The sequence below is a fragment of the Cheilinus undulatus genome, linkage group 21 (genome assembly GCF_018320785.1).
Source record: "Cheilinus undulatus linkage group 21, ASM1832078v1, whole genome shotgun sequence".
NCBI lineage: Eukaryota > Metazoa > Chordata > Actinopteri > Labriformes > Labridae > Cheilinus > Cheilinus undulatus.
Window position 1 is genome coordinate 40,408,062 of NC_054885.1, and position 20,733 is coordinate 40,428,794.

Genomic DNA, 20,733 nt, shown 5'->3' on the forward strand with positions numbered 1-20,733 from the left:
TTTCACTTTGATTTCCTGATGGGGGGTTTGAAGAGTCTGTCTACCGTCTCCTTTCTGTCCCGTTAGACTCTCCATCCTCTCTCCTTCTTTCTGGTCTCCTGTAATACTTCTGTCTTTATTTCTCCTCCTCTCGCTGCTCTGTCTCCTCTCATGTTAAAACACAAACTACTGTATTAGCTGACACCATAACTCATCATGCTCAGTGTAAATAAGAACGTGGAAAAATGGAGGGCTAAAAGAAGGGAATCTAACCGGGCGTGTGGATGTACATACAAAGAAATAGAAGCGCTTTTTGTTTGTTTGTTGTTTTTTTAGAGTGCTTGTTGCTGTTTTGTTTGTTGTTTACGTGTTTTTGGATGTGTTCGCAGTCGTATCTGTAAGTTTCGGGGTTTATATTCGCTCTCATTTTCTGAACACTTGATTTTAAAACAAACATTCGATGTTTACCGGCATGTTGGCAGATTTAGGGATTCCTTTGTTGTTGCTTTATTTATTATTTTCTTAAAGAAGAGTCCGTGTTTGATCGTCGTATGAATGCATGCACTCGTGAAATATGAACCAAAGTGGCTGAGAGATGCAGAAACCTGGCTGCAGAGCTATTAAGAATAATTTTGTACTTTTAACTCTTTAGTTGAGCTAATAATTATTCCTAGGGCAGACTAAGTCGACTCTCCTTCATCTTTGGAGGGTTTTTCTTTTGTCTGTTGCTTTAAAGATCAGTTTGTTCATTGTTTGGTGCATAAAACGCCAGAAATTTAAGGAAAATGTTGATCAGTGTTTACCAAAGCCGAACAATGACCTCCTCAGTTTCTGTTTGTCTGCGATTTTCAGATTTTTGACCACGTCGTTTCATCCGCTGCAGCTTGTCAGATCAAACTGCGTTAAGGTCCAGATCATCTTTTATTCTTAATTTAATAAAAGTTCCATGGAGGTTTGTAAGTATTTTTGTCCACTTTTGGCCCCAGAATATTTCTTTTTTATAATGTGATAAAAAAAAGCTGCTCCAGTGTCAATATTACATTCCTGTGTTACGCTACATGTCTGTTACACCGACTTTCTCTTACATGAACATGTTTACAGTGAACACACCTTCTTTCTTTGTTAAGCTTTGGAGCAGAGAGGCTCGCAGTGATCTGGAAAATAAGGCCTGGTACATCAGCCTTCCCATCCTGTTATGATCTTCCTATACATTCCTATCTGCTTTCTGTGTGGCGCATTTGCATGCAGGATAGAGAAGAACAAGTCTTATTTCCATGTTTATGATCTCTTCTTTCCAGCTGATGAAGGGTGCGTTCTCGCTGTGGCTGGTTTCTCTGGCGGGCTGAAGCATACCTGTCCTTACTCCCCCTGCTGACCTGCACTCACATTGCTCCAAGCTCACCAGGCCTTAGCACAGAAACGTCATCACATTTACAACACAGACAACATAACAGCGACATAATGCACTTTGTGGCTTATTCTGGGGCATCTAAAAGCTCTCCACTCATCCATGCCAGAGCCATGAAAGAGTACCATGCTTGAGCCTGCAACACTCACGTCAGAAATGCTCAGGCACAGCCCGGATTGACTAGTGTGTGTGCATCTTTAAAGTTTCCTCCCTGCAAATGTCGTTGATAATGTGACAGTGGCCCTTAGAAACATGAAAATTAAGCAGTAAGTCAATATAAAAAGCTGCATCTAATCAGAAATGCTACAAAGTCCTAACAAGTCTCTGGAACTTTATTTAGGCACTGGGCCCTGCTGCACAAACACACCAACTCTCTCCAAAAGTTCCCGGCCCCTTACAGTTCTAGCAGTGTAAACGTCAGAGCTGATGATGCATAAATGACCCAGAGTCAAATGAAAACCCACAAGAAAAGCCCCTCCTTAAAGCTTTAAAACCACGTTACTGATAAAGCTGCCTTCATGTCTGATAACTAAACTACATATCTGTAGAGTTAGTTCGGCTATGAATCCATTAATTAGTTCAGTTTTTAGGCTTTTTACTGCACTCGTCAGACAAATTTGATGCAATATTCAGCAAGTTTGAGTTTTAATTCTCATTTTGAAACTCGTGCAACAACTGATAATGCAGAGCTAGTCTAACTAGTCTCTGTGTAAAAACTGTCAAGTATTTATGTCCTTTAAAAGAACAACATGACTAGGAAGGTCAAAACCAGAGTTTATTTTGGTGTGATTTTAAAGAATCTAATGTAGAAGTCCTAGGCCCCCAATAATGGCTTCCATCTTTGTTTTAAATGAACGAAAACTGCAGCTAAGCTCCTGTACACTGCCTGAATCAGTCAAAACAGAAGTATTGCCCATATGTTTTAGTGCAAGTTAGACGGTGTGGAAGATGTGCTTATGGAGTGCTTATGAACTTTCTTTCATTGCATCTACCATTAGAATATCATATCTATCATTCTCAAGCATTATATCCAAAATACTGAAAATTCAAAGTCAACTTTGCAGATCTAGTACCCAAATTGTCTATTTTCTGGTGATATTTTTGTGAAATTTCAAAGCCTGACACATTTTTAGTTCTTCTGAATGCAGGAGAAGTTGTGTCCCAGCTTTTACAGCTCTAATCAGACATGAAGGCAGTGTGATCAGCATCATAAGAGCTAGCCCAGACATGCCAAGTTTGCTGTTTAGGAGTTCCTGCTCCGTGCAAAGCCAAGACAACCCTGGTTCGTTTTGAGCTTCAGTTTCCTCTCCTCTCTCCTCACTTCATCGTGCATCGTTTCTGTCGACTGTGAGCATTGACAGCCTCCTGTTTTCGTCTGGATGTATCTCCTCATTCTTCACGCCATGGGTCCAGATCAGTCTGCACTAATTCTCCATCTAAGGTGTCGCTTCCCTCCTTTCTAAAAACAGACCAACATATGTGCTGGATTCTGTCTGTCTCTGTCAGGGCCGGCCTTTAATGCTAACAGACATCTGCTTTTTTCTCTGCCAGCGCTCATAGGTCGGCGTGAGGCGTTTTGGTGCATGTTGTGGCATTAATTCTCCTCAGTTTAACCTCCTGACCCCTCCTCGCTTTACTCAAAGGGCTGCCTCCTCCTCCTCCCCTCTTCTCTCTGCTTCTTTTTCTCCTCCTTCCATGGACCACAGTCGCTCCGATCGTAACCCAATCAGCACACCTGCACTTTGTCCTCACAGCCACGCTCACCTCCCTCTGGAGTCAGTATTATGGTCATTTTTTTCCCGTCTTGTCCTTCAGCTTTAAGTTTGACCTGCCGTTTGTGTGTTTTTGTGTGTGAAAATTCATGGATCGTCTGTGTCAAGCGAAAGTGAATCTGCTCCTCAGCAACATAAAGCCAAGGCTCTTTTTGTCTCGTACGTGTTTTTAAAAGTTTGTACAGCCCTCTCCCTGCAGTTTAACATCCCTCAGACTTCTATTTTTATTTTGAAACAGACGCACAGATTCTCCCTTCGTACGTCGCTGCAGCAGAAATCCAGACCCTGCTGGCTTTTTTATGTTTCCTTCTCTGAACGTCTCACTGGGTATCCACACTGGCACACTCGCCCTCTCTTTCTGAGGAGTAGCTGTGTGTGTGTGTGTGTGTGTGTGTGTGTGTGTGTGTGAAAAAGTTGCACTTGAACACCACAAACATTCATAAAGTATGGGCCAGTCCGTTACAAGCTTTCCGTATATGGTTGTTTTTAAATGGCTGTTCTTATTAATGCTACTGTTGTTATTAAGGTGGGTTGTTGTATTTTATTTTTTACACAAAAGGGAGCTAAAGTTGTATCATTTTTTTAATGATTAGTTTGTTTTTAACTGTATTTTTCTTTGTTCTGGGCGTGGTTGTTAATGGCAGTGTTTAAAATCTGTTTTTCTTTGGTTTCCCCTCAAAGATGTTATTAAAGGAGTTATTTTAAAGAGGATATACGTAGATCGTCAAAGAGATATGAGTTATTGAGGGTTCTAGTCTGTATATTCTATGGGTATTATGAATTAAACGATTAACAAAGGAACAGAATTATATACATATAATTAAATAAAATTTCCTGATACTGTTAAACATGCTTTTGGATGTTTTTTTCAGCATTTAATCCTGTTTTTTCTCTTTCATGTGACTCCTAGAAGCAGAGGGTGAAACGCAGAATCACAAGCTTAGAATGAGGAGTCTGTAGATATTTCTTAAAAGCAAAGAAAAGGAAACTAGCCACTAAATCTCCTCTAAGTGAGGCACCACAATGGTAGGGACACACAATGACAAACATCAAATGCAAAGAAAAAAAAAATCAGTGGAGTAAAAAAGCTACCAAATGATGCAAAACAAGCACAAAAGATTCTGAATTCTGCACAAAGGGCGGCTGTGGTTCAGTAGGTAGAGCCAATCTTCCTGCAATCAGAAGGTCAAGGGTTGGAGCCCCACCTCCTGCAGTCACATGTCAACTTATAGGCAAGACACTTAACCCTGATTTGGTCCCACTGCTTCGTCAGGTCGGCTCAGGTATGGGAGTATGTTTGGCTTTTCACTCCTGTACTTCTCCGGCTTCTGATGGCCATCCTCCAGGAGCCCAAGCTCTCCAGGTATCATCCCAGTTGACCCCTCCACACAATGCACGCGGTCTCCCCTGACGTCTGGACCAGCCCAGCAGGTCCTTGGCAACCCATATGAGGTGAGCTACTGAGAGGTGCATCCAGGATTTGGAGCGAGATATCCTTCCATCCAGACGATGAGTTTTTCAAGAATATCTCTGCTTATTTAGATACACTCTGCACAAGTCCCAACAGCATGGCTTCACAGTGAAAGAGGGCGAGGCCTAGACAAGCCTGATTATGAAGACATCAAGTAGAATAGGACAGAAGTCTACTGTCAAACTGCCTTCAGTCGTTTACATAGTGTTGGAAGAAAAGGTGATGGAACACAGTGGTGCACGCGCCCCTGTCCTAACTTTTTTGGAGTGTGTTGCAGGCATCAAATGAAGAATGTGTGTATATTTGCAGAAAACAATAACATTTCTCAGTTTGAACATGTAATATCTCATCTTTGTGCTGTCAAATAGGTTTATAAATCACTGCATTCTGTTTTTATTCACATTTCACACAGTGTCCCAACTTTTTTGAGTTGGGGTTTGTACTTTCAGAAAAATAACAACTATAAAATGACAGAAGGATATAAATTGACACCTTGTCCACCCAGCAGGTGTCCCAGATTGTGGTATTGGCAGAGCTGGTCTGCAGGAGTTGAATCTCTGACCTTTAAATTATGGCTCTAAATTCTAACAGTCAGGAGGAAGACAGACTAACTGTAAGGATTTATCTCAGTCATTTTGTGGAGCTGAGTAAATCAGGATTTAAAGACATTCTTATTGTGAAATTTGGCCCAGGATTGTAGCAGTCGTGGGAATCCATCAGTTTGTCCTCTCAGCTGACAGCTAACCTGCTCGTCCTGCCTCGCAGCGTTCCCCTCCTTCCTGACATGTCTGAGCACAGATTCCCCCCGTCCTGTCAACTCTGGGAACTTTAGACTTTTCAGAGACAGAATTATGCCTCCTTATAAATCAACAACTTGTCTGCAAACAGAAACACCTGGAACACAATCTACCTGTCTGTCTCAGCCTGTGAGAGTGAGAAACCTCTGGATCGGTCTGTGAATGCATCGGCCTGTTGTTAGAAAGCAGCGTTTGAGAGCGAGCTCAGCCTGTTGCTCCATTGTCCAAAACATTCCTGCTTTGCTTTAGAAGTGGAACAATGCAGCACGATGCTCTGCTGACTTGGTACTGTGAATTTAAAAAGCAGGAGAGCCTGCAGACGTGAGGCTGTTTTCATATTCCTGGGTCGGAGCTGAGTTTACATTCCTCCTCACAGGAACCCGACCCCTTTGTCAAACATGCTCAAAGACTGATGACAGACCTGCTGCAGCCTTCATGGCTATGTCCCGTCCTGTTTGGAGGGAAACGATACAAGAACTGCTCATGTTTTATTTTTTACCTTCTGGAAGTTTTCATTCTCACACGGCTCACACGGCTCACAAGGTTTCCTCTGACCACAGAACAGTTTTCCATCTTTCCTCAGTCCATGTTAAATGAGCTTTGGTCCAGAGAAGACGGTGGTGTTTCTGGATCCTGTTCACATATGGCTTCTTCTCTCCATGATCCAGCTTTAACTGTCATTGGTGGATGGCACAGCCAACTGTGTTGACAGGTGATGATTTCTGGAATGTTCCTGAGCCCATGCAATGATTTCAGTGCAGAATCATACCTGTTTTTAATGCAGTGGCCCCTGAGGGCCCCTTCAGCCTTGTCCCTCTCTCAGAGATTTCTCCAGATTCTCTGAATCTGTTGATGATATTATGGACTGTAGACGGAGGGAGATTCAAAGTCTTCAGACATTTTTCTAAAATTGTTCCATAATTTAAGACTCTGGTTTTCTCAGACCGGTGAACCTCTGCCCATCTTTACTTGAGAGACTCTGCCTCTCTAAAAGGCTCCTTTTATACCCAGTCATGTGACTGACCTGTTGATAATTAACCTAACTAGTTGTGAAACTCTCCTGCAGCTGTTTTCCATTACCACCACTTACTTTTCCAGCCTCTTGTTGCCCCGTCCCTACTTTTTGAGATGTTTTTCCACCATCAAATTCAAAACGAGCTAATATTTTTAGTAAATTTTCAACATCATTGAATACAGGTTTATGAGATTTGACAACTTGTGTTTTACTCTGCATTTTACATGGCGCCCCAACTTTTTTGGAATTTGGGCTTGTATTCATAAATCCTGGAGTTTGAAGGTCCTCCTAGTCAAACATAAACAATTGCCAGGTAGTTTTGTTGTTATTCTAACATCAGGAAGTAGGAGACAAAGGAACAAACGATCTCAAACAAAAGAGACGACAAAAGAATCTGCGTGGGAGTGTTGGTATGTGTGTAGTGATCGAGTACAACGACAGGTTAACAACAGCAGAGTAAAGAGACAGGGAGAGTATTGTTGCCACAGGGAGGGGAGAGGCCAGAGAGAGAGTGAGGGAGAGAGAGAGAGAGGAAGGTGAGCTGCAGGTGAGCTGCTGGTCCTTTATTAACAGATTTTACAGCTCTGTGAGTTCCAGGAGCCTCAGAGAGGAGCAGAAGGAGAGTTTCTCTGCTCGTACTCGTCTGTCCAGTTTTATTTTTCTGGAGTTTCAAAGAAGAAGAAGGGGAAAGGTTGGTGTTTGTGAGTCTGATCTCTTCTACATGAACCTCTGCAGAGCTTGAAACCTTTCCCTTCCCTTCTTCAGTTTGATCTCCTCACCGTGATCCTGCAGTCAGACTCTGTGGATTTGTGTCTGAAGGAGGAGGATGAGCAGTTTCATGTTCTTCATCCTCCCTGCTCTGGGTGGATACGCTCTGACCTCAGTGTACCTGCTGAAGAACCCGCTCATTCTGCACAGGAAGAAACGCACGGCCTTCTACTGCACGCACATCTCACACCGAGGAGGTAAGACGCCACACGGCAAGCCTGCAGGAAATCAATGTAGGAGAGAGAGTGAAGGTTTCTGCTGATAGGGCCAGGGAATACAGCCTGTTTTTAAGGTTTCAGCATCACATCCATCAACAGTGAAAACAGGAGGGTTGATATCGCAGATTTAAACTTTAGTTTTAGCTCCTCTCTGAGTGAAATAGTCGTCAGTGTTGATCCACCAGCGTGAGTTCAACTCTGTGAAGAGGCAAATCATTTAAGCTAAGTTTCCCATCATGCCCTTGGGCAGAGTGTAGACGTATCTATATGTGTTGCTGGGGTTGTTTTTTCATGTTTCTGGTGGAATGATGCTTTTGCACCATGAGTGAAGTTGTCCACTGAGTTAGCAGAGCAGATATGGTGTTCTTCAGAGGAGACCCACCTTGGCACAGGTTTCTAGAGTTCCTGCAGCTCTGTCAGACTGTCAGAGATTTAATTTGTTCAAAGTTCAGTCTAATAATATTTAGTGTGGATCACCGACATTAGTGTCGGCTTTAACCCCTTAAACAGTTTTGCTGTGTAACTGACTTTATTATAAAGCTGTGACTTCACCTGAACAACCTGGTTGGAGATCTGTTCTCTTGTTGCATAAAAGAAAAGATGGTATTTAAATGTAAAACTCCTCAGCAGATATCCTGTACTAAAGTAAACTTTAAATAAATACATTTTAGTTTTATTTGAGTAGATTTATGGACTAGAACTTTTATTTTTCTTCAGTAAATTTGAACCAGAGTAACTAAAATAGTTCTATACTTTATCCACCTCTGATAGGACTTGATAAAGTATAATAACTAAACTTTGTATTTTAACAGCAGGTAGTCTAAAGAAACGATGTCCTCACATGAGGATGGAGGGTTTACTTTACTGTATAACACCATGGAGAGAGAAAAATGCCCTGGATATCCCATACAAGCTAGTTTGTACCCCATTCAGTAGGCATTTATACTCACGGTTACTCGTTAGCTGTTGGTTTCTTTCCAAAATCTGCCCTGGCTACATTTCCTTAGTTTACTCTAGGTTAAAGGTCACATATATTCCCCCTTTAAGACAAGTTTATACCGGTCTCAGAGGTCCCCAAAACATGTCTGTGAAGGTTGTTGATGAGAAAACACTCCACTGTTGGATTCTTGCATGTCTAAAAGCCCCTCTGTTTCAGCTCTGCTCAGAATGAGTGGTTTCTGTGTCTGTGGCTTTAAATGTTAATGACCTGTCTGACTCCGCCCCTCTCAGGAAATGAACGTGGCTCTCCTGATCCTCCTCTCAGCTGCCAACTGAGAGGAGTATCAGGAGAAGAGGGTGGAACTTTCTTTCAAGAGGGGAGGGACAACTAAACCTGGAGGCGGGGCTAACTCCTCTCATGACATCATGAGGGGAAAATCTGAGAACGGCTTGTTTCAGCACACATTTTCTGAAAGGTGGAGAAAAAGAGGGGGGAGGAAATGGATTTCTCTGGTACTTGAGGGGATCGTGGACAGGCCAGGGGCACATGTCTGTGTAAGAGTGAAAAAGTGATTTTAACATATGTTCCCTGTTTAGCGGTGTTAGAGCCTCTTACTGTTAAGAAAACTACAAATTAACAAGTTCAATCATAAAATTTGAAGAGTTTTGGTACCTTGATCAGTTTTGAAGATCAGCTCTAAAGCGTTTTATCTAGAATGGCAGCCATCTTTGATGGACACTGATTACTGTAATAAGCTTCTGTGACCATAAGATGAGAGACCAAGTGTCCATAAGTGAGGCCAGCAGGTCAAAGTTCAGTAAAATGAAGAGCAATGGTGCAGGGAGCCCTGAATGGTCTGTCCTCGTATGAGGATGCCAGGTCGTAGGTCATAGCTGTAACAAGCGTCTCGTTTTGTTCCCAGGATGTGGAGAGCGGATAGAGAGCACAATGGAGGCGTTCACACAGTGAGTATAAAACTCAAGATTTACTGTCTTTGGATTTAAAGGGACAGTTTTTTTTCTGTTAGATAAGCTTTATTACATTCTGATCAACAGGAAGTATGTCATCCACTAGGGATGTCCCTGGATTAACAGTCAAACCTGATTGGTTTGATTTTGCCTGTTTTCACTGATAGATGAACACCTTTATTCTAAGCTCTCTGATCTATAATCACATCTACAGTAGAAAGATAAACCACATGTTCAGCCACACCGTCCTGTCTGTCCTCCATCTGCAGTGCCGTTGAGCAGGGAACACAGATGCTGGAGCTCGACTGTCACCTGACACATGACGGACACGTGGTGGTGTCACATGACGAGAATCTGCTAAGAGAGACCGGACATGACGCCACCATGTCTTCATTAAACCTACAGGTGGGAGTGTAGATGTCATAGGAGCCGATATTACACCTGGTGCACAGGTACAAATAGATATTTATTCCTCCTATCAGCCTCCTGTTCTCTACCAAGCCCCAGGAAATAATTCCTCTTCATTCCACCAGTGACCTTGATATGTTTCTGCAGAGAATTGTATGTTTCCAATAGTGCAACATATATTCTTCAATGCAACATATTCATTTTTCCTTCCACCTCTGAGTCCAGCAGTGCACCAACCAGTATAAGGACTGGGCTTTGATCCTGCAACCAGTAAATGAGGACTTTAGCCTCTGCATTATTCATATCCCTCCTCTTAACCCACAACAGATTTAGACTGAACAATAATCTCATAATAACGTGCCATATTTCTGTTTTCAGGACCTTCCTCCGTATAAGGAGAGGCTGGAGGTGACATTTTATGCCGGTGAGTTTCTCCTGGACCTTCTAATCATTAACTTTCAGCTCGTATTGAAGAAGTAGGTCAGCTTCTCTGAGTTTATCTCCTCTGATTGTTTTTCTATCTGCAGGACGTTTCAGCAGCGGGGCAGACAGGAAATTTGCTCTGCTGGAGGATTTGTTCAGGAAGTTTCCCAGGATGCCGATCAGCATTGAGATCAAAGAGAACAACAGTCAGCTCATAGAAAAGGTGCAGTTCACTAAAAAAATGTCCTCACTTTGAGACTGTTGAGATGCTTCTCCCATCTTTGTTCCACTTCATTCAGAGAGCTGCAGCTCCTAAAAAACATCTATTTTTAGCTTTTCTACCTGGTCTACCTGTGTCTCAAACATCTATTTGAGATGACCTCTAACGCCTTTCAGCTCTGCCTTCCCTGAAGACCAAACAAGGAGCCTGACGTCCCAAAGATAAACTTCATCTGTTTAAAAATGACAGCTAAAATCCAAACTTAGATTTAAAAAGACTCTGCATGTGGATATCAGACATTTCGCATTCCTCCTTAGACTAAAGATGTTGAAATTTCTGATCCCTTTTATTACTAAGTGATTTAATCCACTTCATTTTAATGACAGAGAGTATAAGCTCAAATAAATTACATTTAATTTAAATGACAGGTGCATCAGAGAAGAAAAACCAACAGAAACTCTGATAAAACCTGAACAGTGTCTAAAATGCACCAAAACGTCAGCAGTGTTTCAGTTCCACATTTGTTTTTGTGACATTTGTGCAGGAATTTGCCTACATTTTTTTTGGCATTTTAAACATAAATCACTCAATTATGTTTAGCAAGAACATCTGTTATTGTGCGGTGGTATCAAACATGTCATGTTGAATTTTTCCACAATCATTGCAAAGTTTTAACCACCCTACCTCAAAACTTCTGCCCTGAAAACAAAGATCTTTTGTTTTTATTATTATTACTGTTATGCAATTTTGTAAAACTGCATAGTAATGACATAAATTGCTTTTGTTTGCAGTGGGAATTATGTCTGCACATCCAAATCCTTTAATTTTCTTTATTTGTCTCATTCTCACATCTGTTTAAATATCCATTTAAATATTCATTGCCCTGCTTACACATTAATTTTTTCTTTCCATTCTTTCTTCACTTTGCTGTCTCTGTTTTTCTGAAAACCTCCTTTATATTTATCTTATTTTGTTTTTGCAAGAGTTTGTCTTCCATAAACATCCAGACATTTTTGTGTATTTTTGTGATTAAATGAAAATGCTAAAATGTTAAAATGCTCGTCTGGTAATTTTTTTATGGGTTTCTGTGTGTGGCTTGGATCGTTGTTTGTGTCTGAGTTTATTCTGTTGTATTTTTATTTCTATCTCTTCCTCTTTTCTCTATCAGTAGTGAGATACGATCCTAAATGAACCTGCCGTTTGTTTTATTTGAAGAAAAATAACCAAATACTCCTGCAGATATATCTTTAGTTTTCTCATCTTTATTCCTCTCTTCTGTGCAGGTTTCTGATCTGGTTAAATGTTATAACAGAGATGAAATCACTGTGTGGGCCACCGTCAACTCCAACATCATGAGGAGATGCCGCCAAACGGTAAATCATCCACCAGGGGGAGACAGAGGCACATCATTATGCTCAGTTAGAACCCTCTGGGACATTTTTACCCTGCAAGAATACAGCAGCCTTTCAGATTAGCGATATGAACCATAGCCTGAGGAAGTCCTGAATCTTTTAGTTTGATATTGAGTCTATTTCTGCTGAGTGTTATGATGGATAACTGCAGAGAAATAGATGATAATAAACAAACCTTACTAATCTCACAAGAAAACTTCATTCTTGCAGCCTAACTGATAAAATCAAACCATTTCTATGTAACACCTTCTACACACTGCAGCATAAAAGACCTACCATAGAAAGCAAAAACAAAGATGAAATAAAATTGTGCTCAATTTGCAAGAAGACTGCATGTTTATAAAAAGTAAACTATTCACAGTAGTGCAATCAAATCTCTAAGTGTGCCAGATACTTTTGAGCATACATGTGTTTGCAGAAGACCATGTTGAAACAAAAGCAACAGTGACTCATGACTTGCAAGAAAACAACGCGATAGGTTTCATGCAGTCAAAACGTCATCATATGTCATCGCATACACGTAAAGTAGGAAGTGCTGTGAAAGGCAACGGTCCGGTTATATTATAGTATATTGTTTTTGATGTATGCGCTTATTACAAGGATATCTCTGGAAGGAAACAGTACTCTGGGACTCACTGAAGGTGTGATATGTTAGTGTTACTCCTCCGGTTTTATATGCAAAAAGACTTATTGCTCTATCTCATTTGGTTGCAATTCCACCTGTGGTTAAAGATAGAAATGATTGGGAGCGCCGGTGCTACCGTGGATCATGAAGAGCTAAAGGAGGCAGGAGTCAAAGTTATTGATCTTCAGTATGTTGGTTTCACAATGACAACTTTCAGAAAAAAGATATTAAAAATTATGTTAGCTGAAAAATAATGTTTAAAGGTGTCCCAAATGCTGTTTTAATCTGTTGACATTCAATTCTAAATCTGCATTAAAGGTCACATATGTTACCCTTTAAGACAAGTTTATATCGGTCTCAGAGGTCCCAAAAACATGCCTGTGAAGTTTGTTCCTGTAAAAACACTCCAGTATTGATTTCTGCATGTCTAAAAACTCCTCTGTTTCAGCCCTGCTCAGAACCAGCTGTTTCTGTCTGTGCCTTTAAATGTTAATGAGCTGTCTGACTCCACCCCTCTCAGGAAATGGATGTGGCTCTCCTGATCCTCTTTTCAGGTGGCAGCTGAGAGGAGGATCAGGAGATGAGGGCAAAACCTTCATACAAAGCGGGGCGAGCCAACCAAACCTGGGGGTGGGGCTAACTCCCCACATGACCTCATGAGGGGAAAATCTGAAAGGTGAAGAAAGAGAGGGAGGGAAGGAAAGGATTTTTCTGATTCTTTGGGGGGTTGTGGACAGGCTGGGGGCAAATATTTTGGTTAGAAAAGCCTGAAAAAGCGATTTTTGCATAATATGTGAACTTTAAGACGGCTGAAAAATCATGAATCAAACTGCCAAACATTTCCAGGGGGAGTTTGTCTCTGGAATGCCAGAGTTTGGGCCTCAACATTGAACCCTTCATAAACTTCTATCCTCTCTCCTATAGAACAGCTCGATGCCGTACAGTTTCACTGTGAGTCGTGGCGTTCTCCTCCTCCTCCTCTACTACAGCGGCCTGCTGCCGTTTGTTCCTCTAGGAGAAAGTTTACTGCAGTTCTACCTGCCCAGAATCATCAACAGGTGGGCCAGGACTCACACTTCACTATTTAAACATTCATCTTTAATCAGCTTTCATTTTCTTTCTTACAACCATTTTAGAGTATGATAAATGTCTTTATAACCCTTTTGCTGAGAGGATATTTATGACAACAACATGGACTTTACCCTAAAAACCCTAAATTTACAACCTAGCCTGCAGAATCAGAGGCTGTGTTTCTATCAGGCAGAGGCAGGGAGTAACAGCGCCTGGTTTAATGTTTGTTTTTGTGTCCTGTCACAGCTTTGGTTATTGTTTCTGTTTTCTGCAGGACGTTCATCCCTGAAAAAGGCCTCCTGAGGAACAAACTGGTCATCGCTCTGTTAGAGAAGTGAGGAATTCAAATGTTTGTCAGAGTAGAGATGCTCTCATGCAGAATCAGAACATTAGGAGCAACACTGATGATGATTTACTACTTTAAGATGAAATCCTGGAGGGTTGTTCATTAAAGTGAATCTAAATGTGATTATTCCTGCTTTTATCGTAGAGTCACCATGAGGAAAAGTCTGTTTGATCACCTCTCAGCCCGAGGAATTCAGGTAGGAACCATTAACCATTCAGCTTTGCAGGTTTTTATCATTTATTAAACTTTTAAAAAATCTGACTGAAAGTTTGCATTGAGTTTCATGCAAACTCAGAGAGTTTAGTTTGGCTCTAATTTAAGGTGGTATTTATTCCGTTTTAGTTTATCTCCTGTTTTGCTTTCTTCTCTTTGTCACTTCATTGTGAAAGCATTATAATGGCATCCTTTTATTCCTTGTGCTGCCTTGAGGAGCGCTTCTATTCCTACATTTACGCTTAACCTAAGGCCTCAACTATTTGGAATTTAAAGGCCTTAACATACTCATTAATCAGACCTAATATGACCTAATTTGGGGATGTTATATTTTTATCATCCATCCATCCATCTTCTTCCGCTTAACCGAGATCGGGTCGCGGGGGCAGCAGCCTAAGCAGGGAAGCCCAGACTCCCCTCTCCCCGGCCACTTCATCCAGCTCTTCCCAGGGGATCCCGAGGCGTTCCCAGGCCAGCCGAGCGACATAGTCTCTCCAGCGTGTCCTGGGTCTTCCCCGGGGCCTCCTCCCAGTGGGACTTGCCCGGAACACCTCACCAGGGAGGCGTCCAGGAGGCATCCGGACTAGATGCCCGAGCCACCTCATCTGGCTCCTCTCAACGTGGAGGAGCAGCGGCTCTACTCCGAGTCTCTCCCGGATGACCGAGCTTCTCACCCTATCTCTAAGGGAGAGCCCAGACACCCTGCGGAGGAAACTCATTTCAGCTGCCTGTATCCGTGATCTCGTTCTTTCAGTCACTACCCACCGCTCATGACCATAGGTGAGGGTGGGAACATAGATCGACCAGTAAATCGAGAGCTTCGCCTTTCGACTCAGCTCTTTCTTCACCATGACAGACCGATGCAGAGACCGCATCGCTGCTGACGCTGCACCGATCTGTCTGTCGATCTCTCGCTCCATTCTTCCCTCACTCGTGAACAAGACCCCCAGATACTTGAACTCCTCCACTTGGGGCAGGATCTCATTCCCAACCTGGAGAGGGCATTCCACCCTTATCCGACTGAGGACCATGGTCTCAGATTTGGAGGTGCTGATTCTCATCCCAGCCGCTTCACACTCGGTTGCGAACCGTTCCAGTGAGAGCTGAAGGTCACGGCCTGATGAAGCCAACAGAACCACATCATCTGCAAAAAGCAGAGACCTAATCCTGAGGCCACCAAACCGGACGCCCTCAACACCCTGGCTGCGCCTAGAAATTCTGTCCATAAAAGTTATGAACAGAACCGGTGACAAAGGGCAGCCCTGGCGGAGTCCAACACGCACTGGGAACGAGTCCGACTTACTTCTGGCAATGCGGACCAAACTCTGGCACCGGTCGTACAGGGACCGAACTGCCCTTTTCAGGGGGTCCGGCACCCCATACTCCCCGTGGGACATGGTCGAATGCCTTCTCCAGATCCACAAAACACATGTAGACTGGTTGGGCAAACTCCCATGCACCCTCTAGGACCCTACCGAGGGTGTAGAGCTGGTCCACTGTTCCACGGCCAGGACGAAAACCACATTGCTCCTCCTGAATCTGAGGATCGACTATCCGACGGACCCTCCTCTCCAGGACCCCTGAATAGACCTTACCGGGGAGGCTGAGGAGTGTGATCCCTCTATAATTGGAACACACCCTCCGGTCCTCCTTCTTAAAGAGGGGAACCACCACCCCAGTCTGCCAGTCCAGGGGCACTGTCCCTGATGTCCACGCGATGTTGCAAAGGCGTGTCAGCCACGACAGCCCCACAACATCAAGAGCCTTGAGGAACTCAGGGCGGATCTCATCCACCCCCGGGGCCCTGTCACCGAGGAGCTTTCTGACCACCTCGGCGACCTCGGCCCCAGAGATAGAAGAGCCCACATCCGCGTCCCCAGACTCTGCTTCCTCCTCGGAAGGCGTGTATATGGGATTGAGGAGGTCTTCGAAGTATTCCTTCCACCGACCCACAACGTCCCGAGTCAAGGTCAACAGTGCGCCATCTCCACCGTACAAGGTGTTGACAACGCACTGCTTCCCCCTCCTGAGACGCCGGATGGTGGTCCAGAATCTTCTTGAAGCCGTACGGAATTCATTCTCCATGGCCTCTCCGAACTCCTCCCACGTCCGAGTTTTTGCCCTGGCAACCTCTGAAGCCGCAAGCCGCTTGGCCTGCCGGTACCTGTCAGCTGCCTCTGGAGTCCCACAGGCCAAAAAGGCCCGATAAGACTCCTTCTTCAGCTTGACGGCGTCCCTCACCGCCAGTGTCCACCAGCGGGTTCGGGGGTTGCCGCCACGACAGGCACCGACCACCTTACGGCCGCAGCTCCTATCAGCCGCCTCGACAATAGAGGCACGGAACACGGCCCACTCGGACTCAATGTCCCCCGCCTCCCCCGGAACGTGGTTGAAGCTCTGTCGGAGGTGAGAGTTGAAGCGCCTTCTGACAGGGGACTCTGCCAGACGTTCCCAGCAGACCCTCACCATACGTTTGGGCCTGCCAGGTCTGACCGGCTTCCTCCCTCACCAGCAGAGCCAACTCACCACCAGGTGGTGATCAGTTGACAGCTCTGCCCCTCTCTTTACCCGAGTGTCCAGGACATGTGGCCGCAAGTCCGATGATACGACTACAAAGTCGATCATCGAACTGCGACCTAGGGTGTCCTGGTGCCAAGTGCACATATGGACACCCTTATGCCTGAACATGGTGTTCGTTATAGACATCCCATGATGAGCACAGAAGTCCAGCAACAGAACACCACTCGGGTTCAGATCAGGGGGGCCGTTCCTCCCAATCACCCCCTTCCAGGTCTCACTGTCGTTGCCCACATGAGCATTGAGGTCTCCCAGCAGGACGATGGAGTCCCCGGAAGGAGCACTCTCCAGCACCCCCTCCAGCGACTCCAAAAAGGGTGGGTACTCTGAGCTGCTGTTCGGTGCATACGCACAAACAACAGTCAGGACCCATCCCCCCACCCGGAGGCGGAGGGAGGCTACCCTTTCGTCCACCGGGGCAAACCCCAATGTACAGGCTGCCAGCGTGGGGGCAATCAGTATGCCCACACCTGCTCGGCGCCTCTCACCAGGTGCAACTCCAGAGTGGAAAAGAGTCCAACCCCTCTCAAGAGGACTGGTTCCAGAGCCCAAGCTGTGCGTCAAGGTAAGACCAACTATATCTAACTGGTACCGCTCAACCTCACACACAAGCTCAGGCTCCTTCCCCACCAGAAAGGTGACGTTCCATGTCCCCAGAGCCAGCCTCTGCAGCCGAGGATCGGACCGCCAAGGTCCCCGCCTTCGGCCGCCACCCAGCTCACACCGCACCCGACCTCTATGGCCCCTCCTACGGGTGGTGAGTCCATGGGAGGGGGGGCCCCACAATGCCTCTTCAGGCTGTGCCCGACTGGGCCCAATGGGTGCAGACCCAGCCACCAGGCGCTTGCCATCGAGCCCCACTCCCAGGCCTGGCTCCAGGAGGGGGCCCCGGTGACCCACGTCCGGGCAAGGGAGATCTGAATCCTTCCTGCCGTTCTGCCATATACGGTCCTTGAGCTGCGCTCGTCTGGTCCCTCACCCAGGACCTGTTTGCCTTGGAAGACCCTACCAGGGGCATGAAGCCCTGGACAACATAGCTCCCAGGATCCTTGGGACAAGCAAACCCCTCCACCATGTTAAGGTGGCAGCTCAGGGAGGGGACATTTTTATCATGGAGTAGAAATTCTCTCATACATTCTTTATATAAAATCATCAGTGACTCCAGCAGAAATAAACTTTTATTTTCTGCAGCAGTTTTCAAAAAAGCATAATAATAGATGTAATAATAAAATATAATAATAATGCTAATAATAATTATGATGATAACAGTAATAATAATAGTAATATTAGCAATAATGATAGTAACAATAATATTTGTACTAAATATAATAATAATGCTAATAATAATAAAAAAGGAATAATAATAATATTAATAATGCTAATAATAATAATAACTAATAACAATGATAATAAAAATAAATACGAAAATAATAATTATAAATTATATATATATATATATATATATATATATATATATATATATACATACATATATATGTATGTGTGTGTGTATATGTATATATATATGTGTGTATATATATGTATATATATATGTGTGTATATATATATGTGTGTATATATATATGTGTGTATATATATATGTGTGTATATATATATGTGTGTATATATATGTGTGTGTATATATATGTGTGTATATATATATGTGTGTATATATGTGTGTATATATACGTGTGTATATATATGTGTATATATATATGTATATATATGTATATATAGGTTTATATATGTATATATATTTTTATATATACATATATATGTATATATATATATATATATGTGTATATATATGTATATATATATATGTGTATATATATGTGTATATATATATGTCTGTATATATATATACATATATATGTATATATATGTATATATAGGTTTATATATATATGTATATATATATGTGTATATACATATATATGTATATATATGTAAATATATATGTAAATATATATGTAAATATATATATGTGTATGTATATATATATGTGTATGTATATATGTGTATGTATATATATGTATATATATATATGTGTATGTATATATATATGTATATATGTGTATGTATATATATATGTATATATGTGTATGTATATATATGTATATATATATATATGTGTATGTATATATGTGTATGTATATATATATATGTGTATATATATATATATATGTATATATGAGAAATAAATATAGTAACATCTTTGTTATCCCAGCTGCCTGTTGTCTGTGTTGCCTTCAGGTTCATCTGTTCGTCTGTAATGAAGACGAGGACATAAAGGCTGCGTTCGACATCGGAGCAACGGGAGTGATGACCGATTATCCGACTCTTCTGTCAAACTTCCTCAGCAGGAACAGAAACCAGGACTGAGACGGATTAAACAAAAACAACAAAGTTCAGGGAACGGCAGCTGTGAAAGGACAAAACTGTTAAAGAAGAAGAAGAAGAGCGTGGCTGTTTTGATCTGATTGTGGAAGAGTTAAATATTAGACAACCTGGAGGAGGAAGAAAACTCTCCCTTCACACTTTTATCTCAGTCTTCTAACAGTATTGATAAGGTTATCTGTCAGTGTTTAACAGTGGAGACACTTTCAAAGATGAAGCCATTGTTCTGATTAGAGCCAAACGTGTTGCAAAAACCAAACAAATGTTCCTGATTCACATGTCATTAGTTTGTGTTAAAATGGTTAATCCCCTGCTGTTTCAATGATCGATAGTAGAAAAAGGTTCCAAAGATTAAAATCAGATTTTTAGTTAAGACCTGTAATGTGAAGATGGAGCAGCAGTGGTTCACTCAGACCAGGTCCACACTCACTACCGAGGTTTTCCTCCTTCTTTCAGAATCCCGTCCACACCTCGTCTCAGTTCTGTCCACATAAAAATGCAAATGTTTGGTGTTGTAAAGAGCACGCCATGTCAGCAGCAGTCGGACCTCTGGTTCAGAAAGCTGACTCCTTCTGTGAACAACTGGAGCAGCTCCAGTTTGAGAGACAGCTTCAGTTTTCCATTTTTGTTGTTGTAAAGACACAAACAAGGTTTAATGGCACCAAAGAGCTTTAAAGGAGTCTCTAAAGGAGAGCGGCTCTTACTACTGAGCTGAGACTAATAATCCAGATCTCTTAAAAGAGAGACCATCACTCTGATCAAGACCAGACCAACATGATGCTCTGGGTTTACTAGTAGAATTCAGCAGGTCACATTGTGTGAGGTACCAGGCATTAACTCTGACTGTTTATTCTGAACATTTAAACTAGAAAAGCTTTTTTTTTAATCACTGAAGGAATCCCACATTTATAAATAACTCATTTAATCTTGAAGGAATTCCCTTTTCTGTAAGTCTGAGCCTTATTAAAATGTATCTGTTCATAATATACCTTCATGTGAAGTCACATAAACTCCTGTTGTCTGATGCTTTGTGTTAATTCTGTGCTCTGTTTGAAGAAACGTTCCAGTGTTAATGCTTAACCAGCTGAACGGTGTCACCTGACATCCCACTGGCCCTGATAAGAGAGTAAACGTGACTATGTTTTGACTGTGACTGAAGTTCTTTCTCTTTATTTCGTTGGTAAAAGCTACACTAAAAAAAATGACCTAGAAACACTAATATATTCTTTTAAATCCTCATTTATTTGTTTTATTTGTGTTATTAGAAAGAAAATAGAACAACTGTTGCATAAACATGAGGGAAAGAAAATGATTTTTCATGCATAAATGAGGTTTACATATATTATTAACCCTTTATCAGGCACTCAGTGAAATACCTGGAAATTGAAAATTTCAACCTTAGAGTGTCATTGCAGGGCAGCACAATACTGATCTACTTTAGTTACATTTTTAAAAATCTCACATTTTCATGTAGAAAATCAAGATCAATGAAGTGACCATGAATATGGTTCCTTGCCTGTTCAGGGTCAAAATTTTTCATAAAGATGTATGGATAAAAAATATAAGAAAAACACATAAAAACTTGAAGGAACATTTAATTTCAACTTGTTCCATCAAACATATAAATCTCTCTCTCTCAGACACACACACACACATATATATATTATATTAAACTATAACATAAATAACAAATATATGTAAC

The 20,733-nt window shown here is 42.4% G+C and overlaps 1 protein-coding gene across 2 annotated transcripts; it reads left to right on the top strand.

Annotated features, from left to right (window-relative positions):
* Positions 1-7,023: 7,023 nt before the first annotated feature.
* gdpd3a (glycerophosphodiester phosphodiesterase domain containing 3a) lies at positions 7,024-20,172 on the top strand. 2 transcript variants are annotated; one of them, XM_041816749.1, is made up of 11 exons: positions 7,024-7,133; positions 7,208-7,407; positions 9,291-9,333; positions 9,606-9,741; positions 10,123-10,168; positions 10,272-10,390; positions 11,671-11,760; positions 13,349-13,482; positions 13,770-13,829; positions 13,986-14,037; positions 18,888-20,172. In XM_041816749.1, exons 2-11 carry the CDS (start codon positions 7,269-7,271, stop codon positions 19,014-19,016), a joined length of 948 nt encoding a protein of 315 aa, XP_041672683.1. In that variant the 5' UTR covers positions 7,024-7,133; positions 7,208-7,268; the 3' UTR covers positions 19,017-20,172. The 2 variants fall into 2 exon arrangements, with proteins under 2 accessions (XP_041672683.1, XP_041672682.1); XM_041816748.1 differs by having other exon boundaries at positions 7,035-7,407.
* The last annotated feature ends 561 nt before the right edge of the window (positions 20,173-20,733 follow it).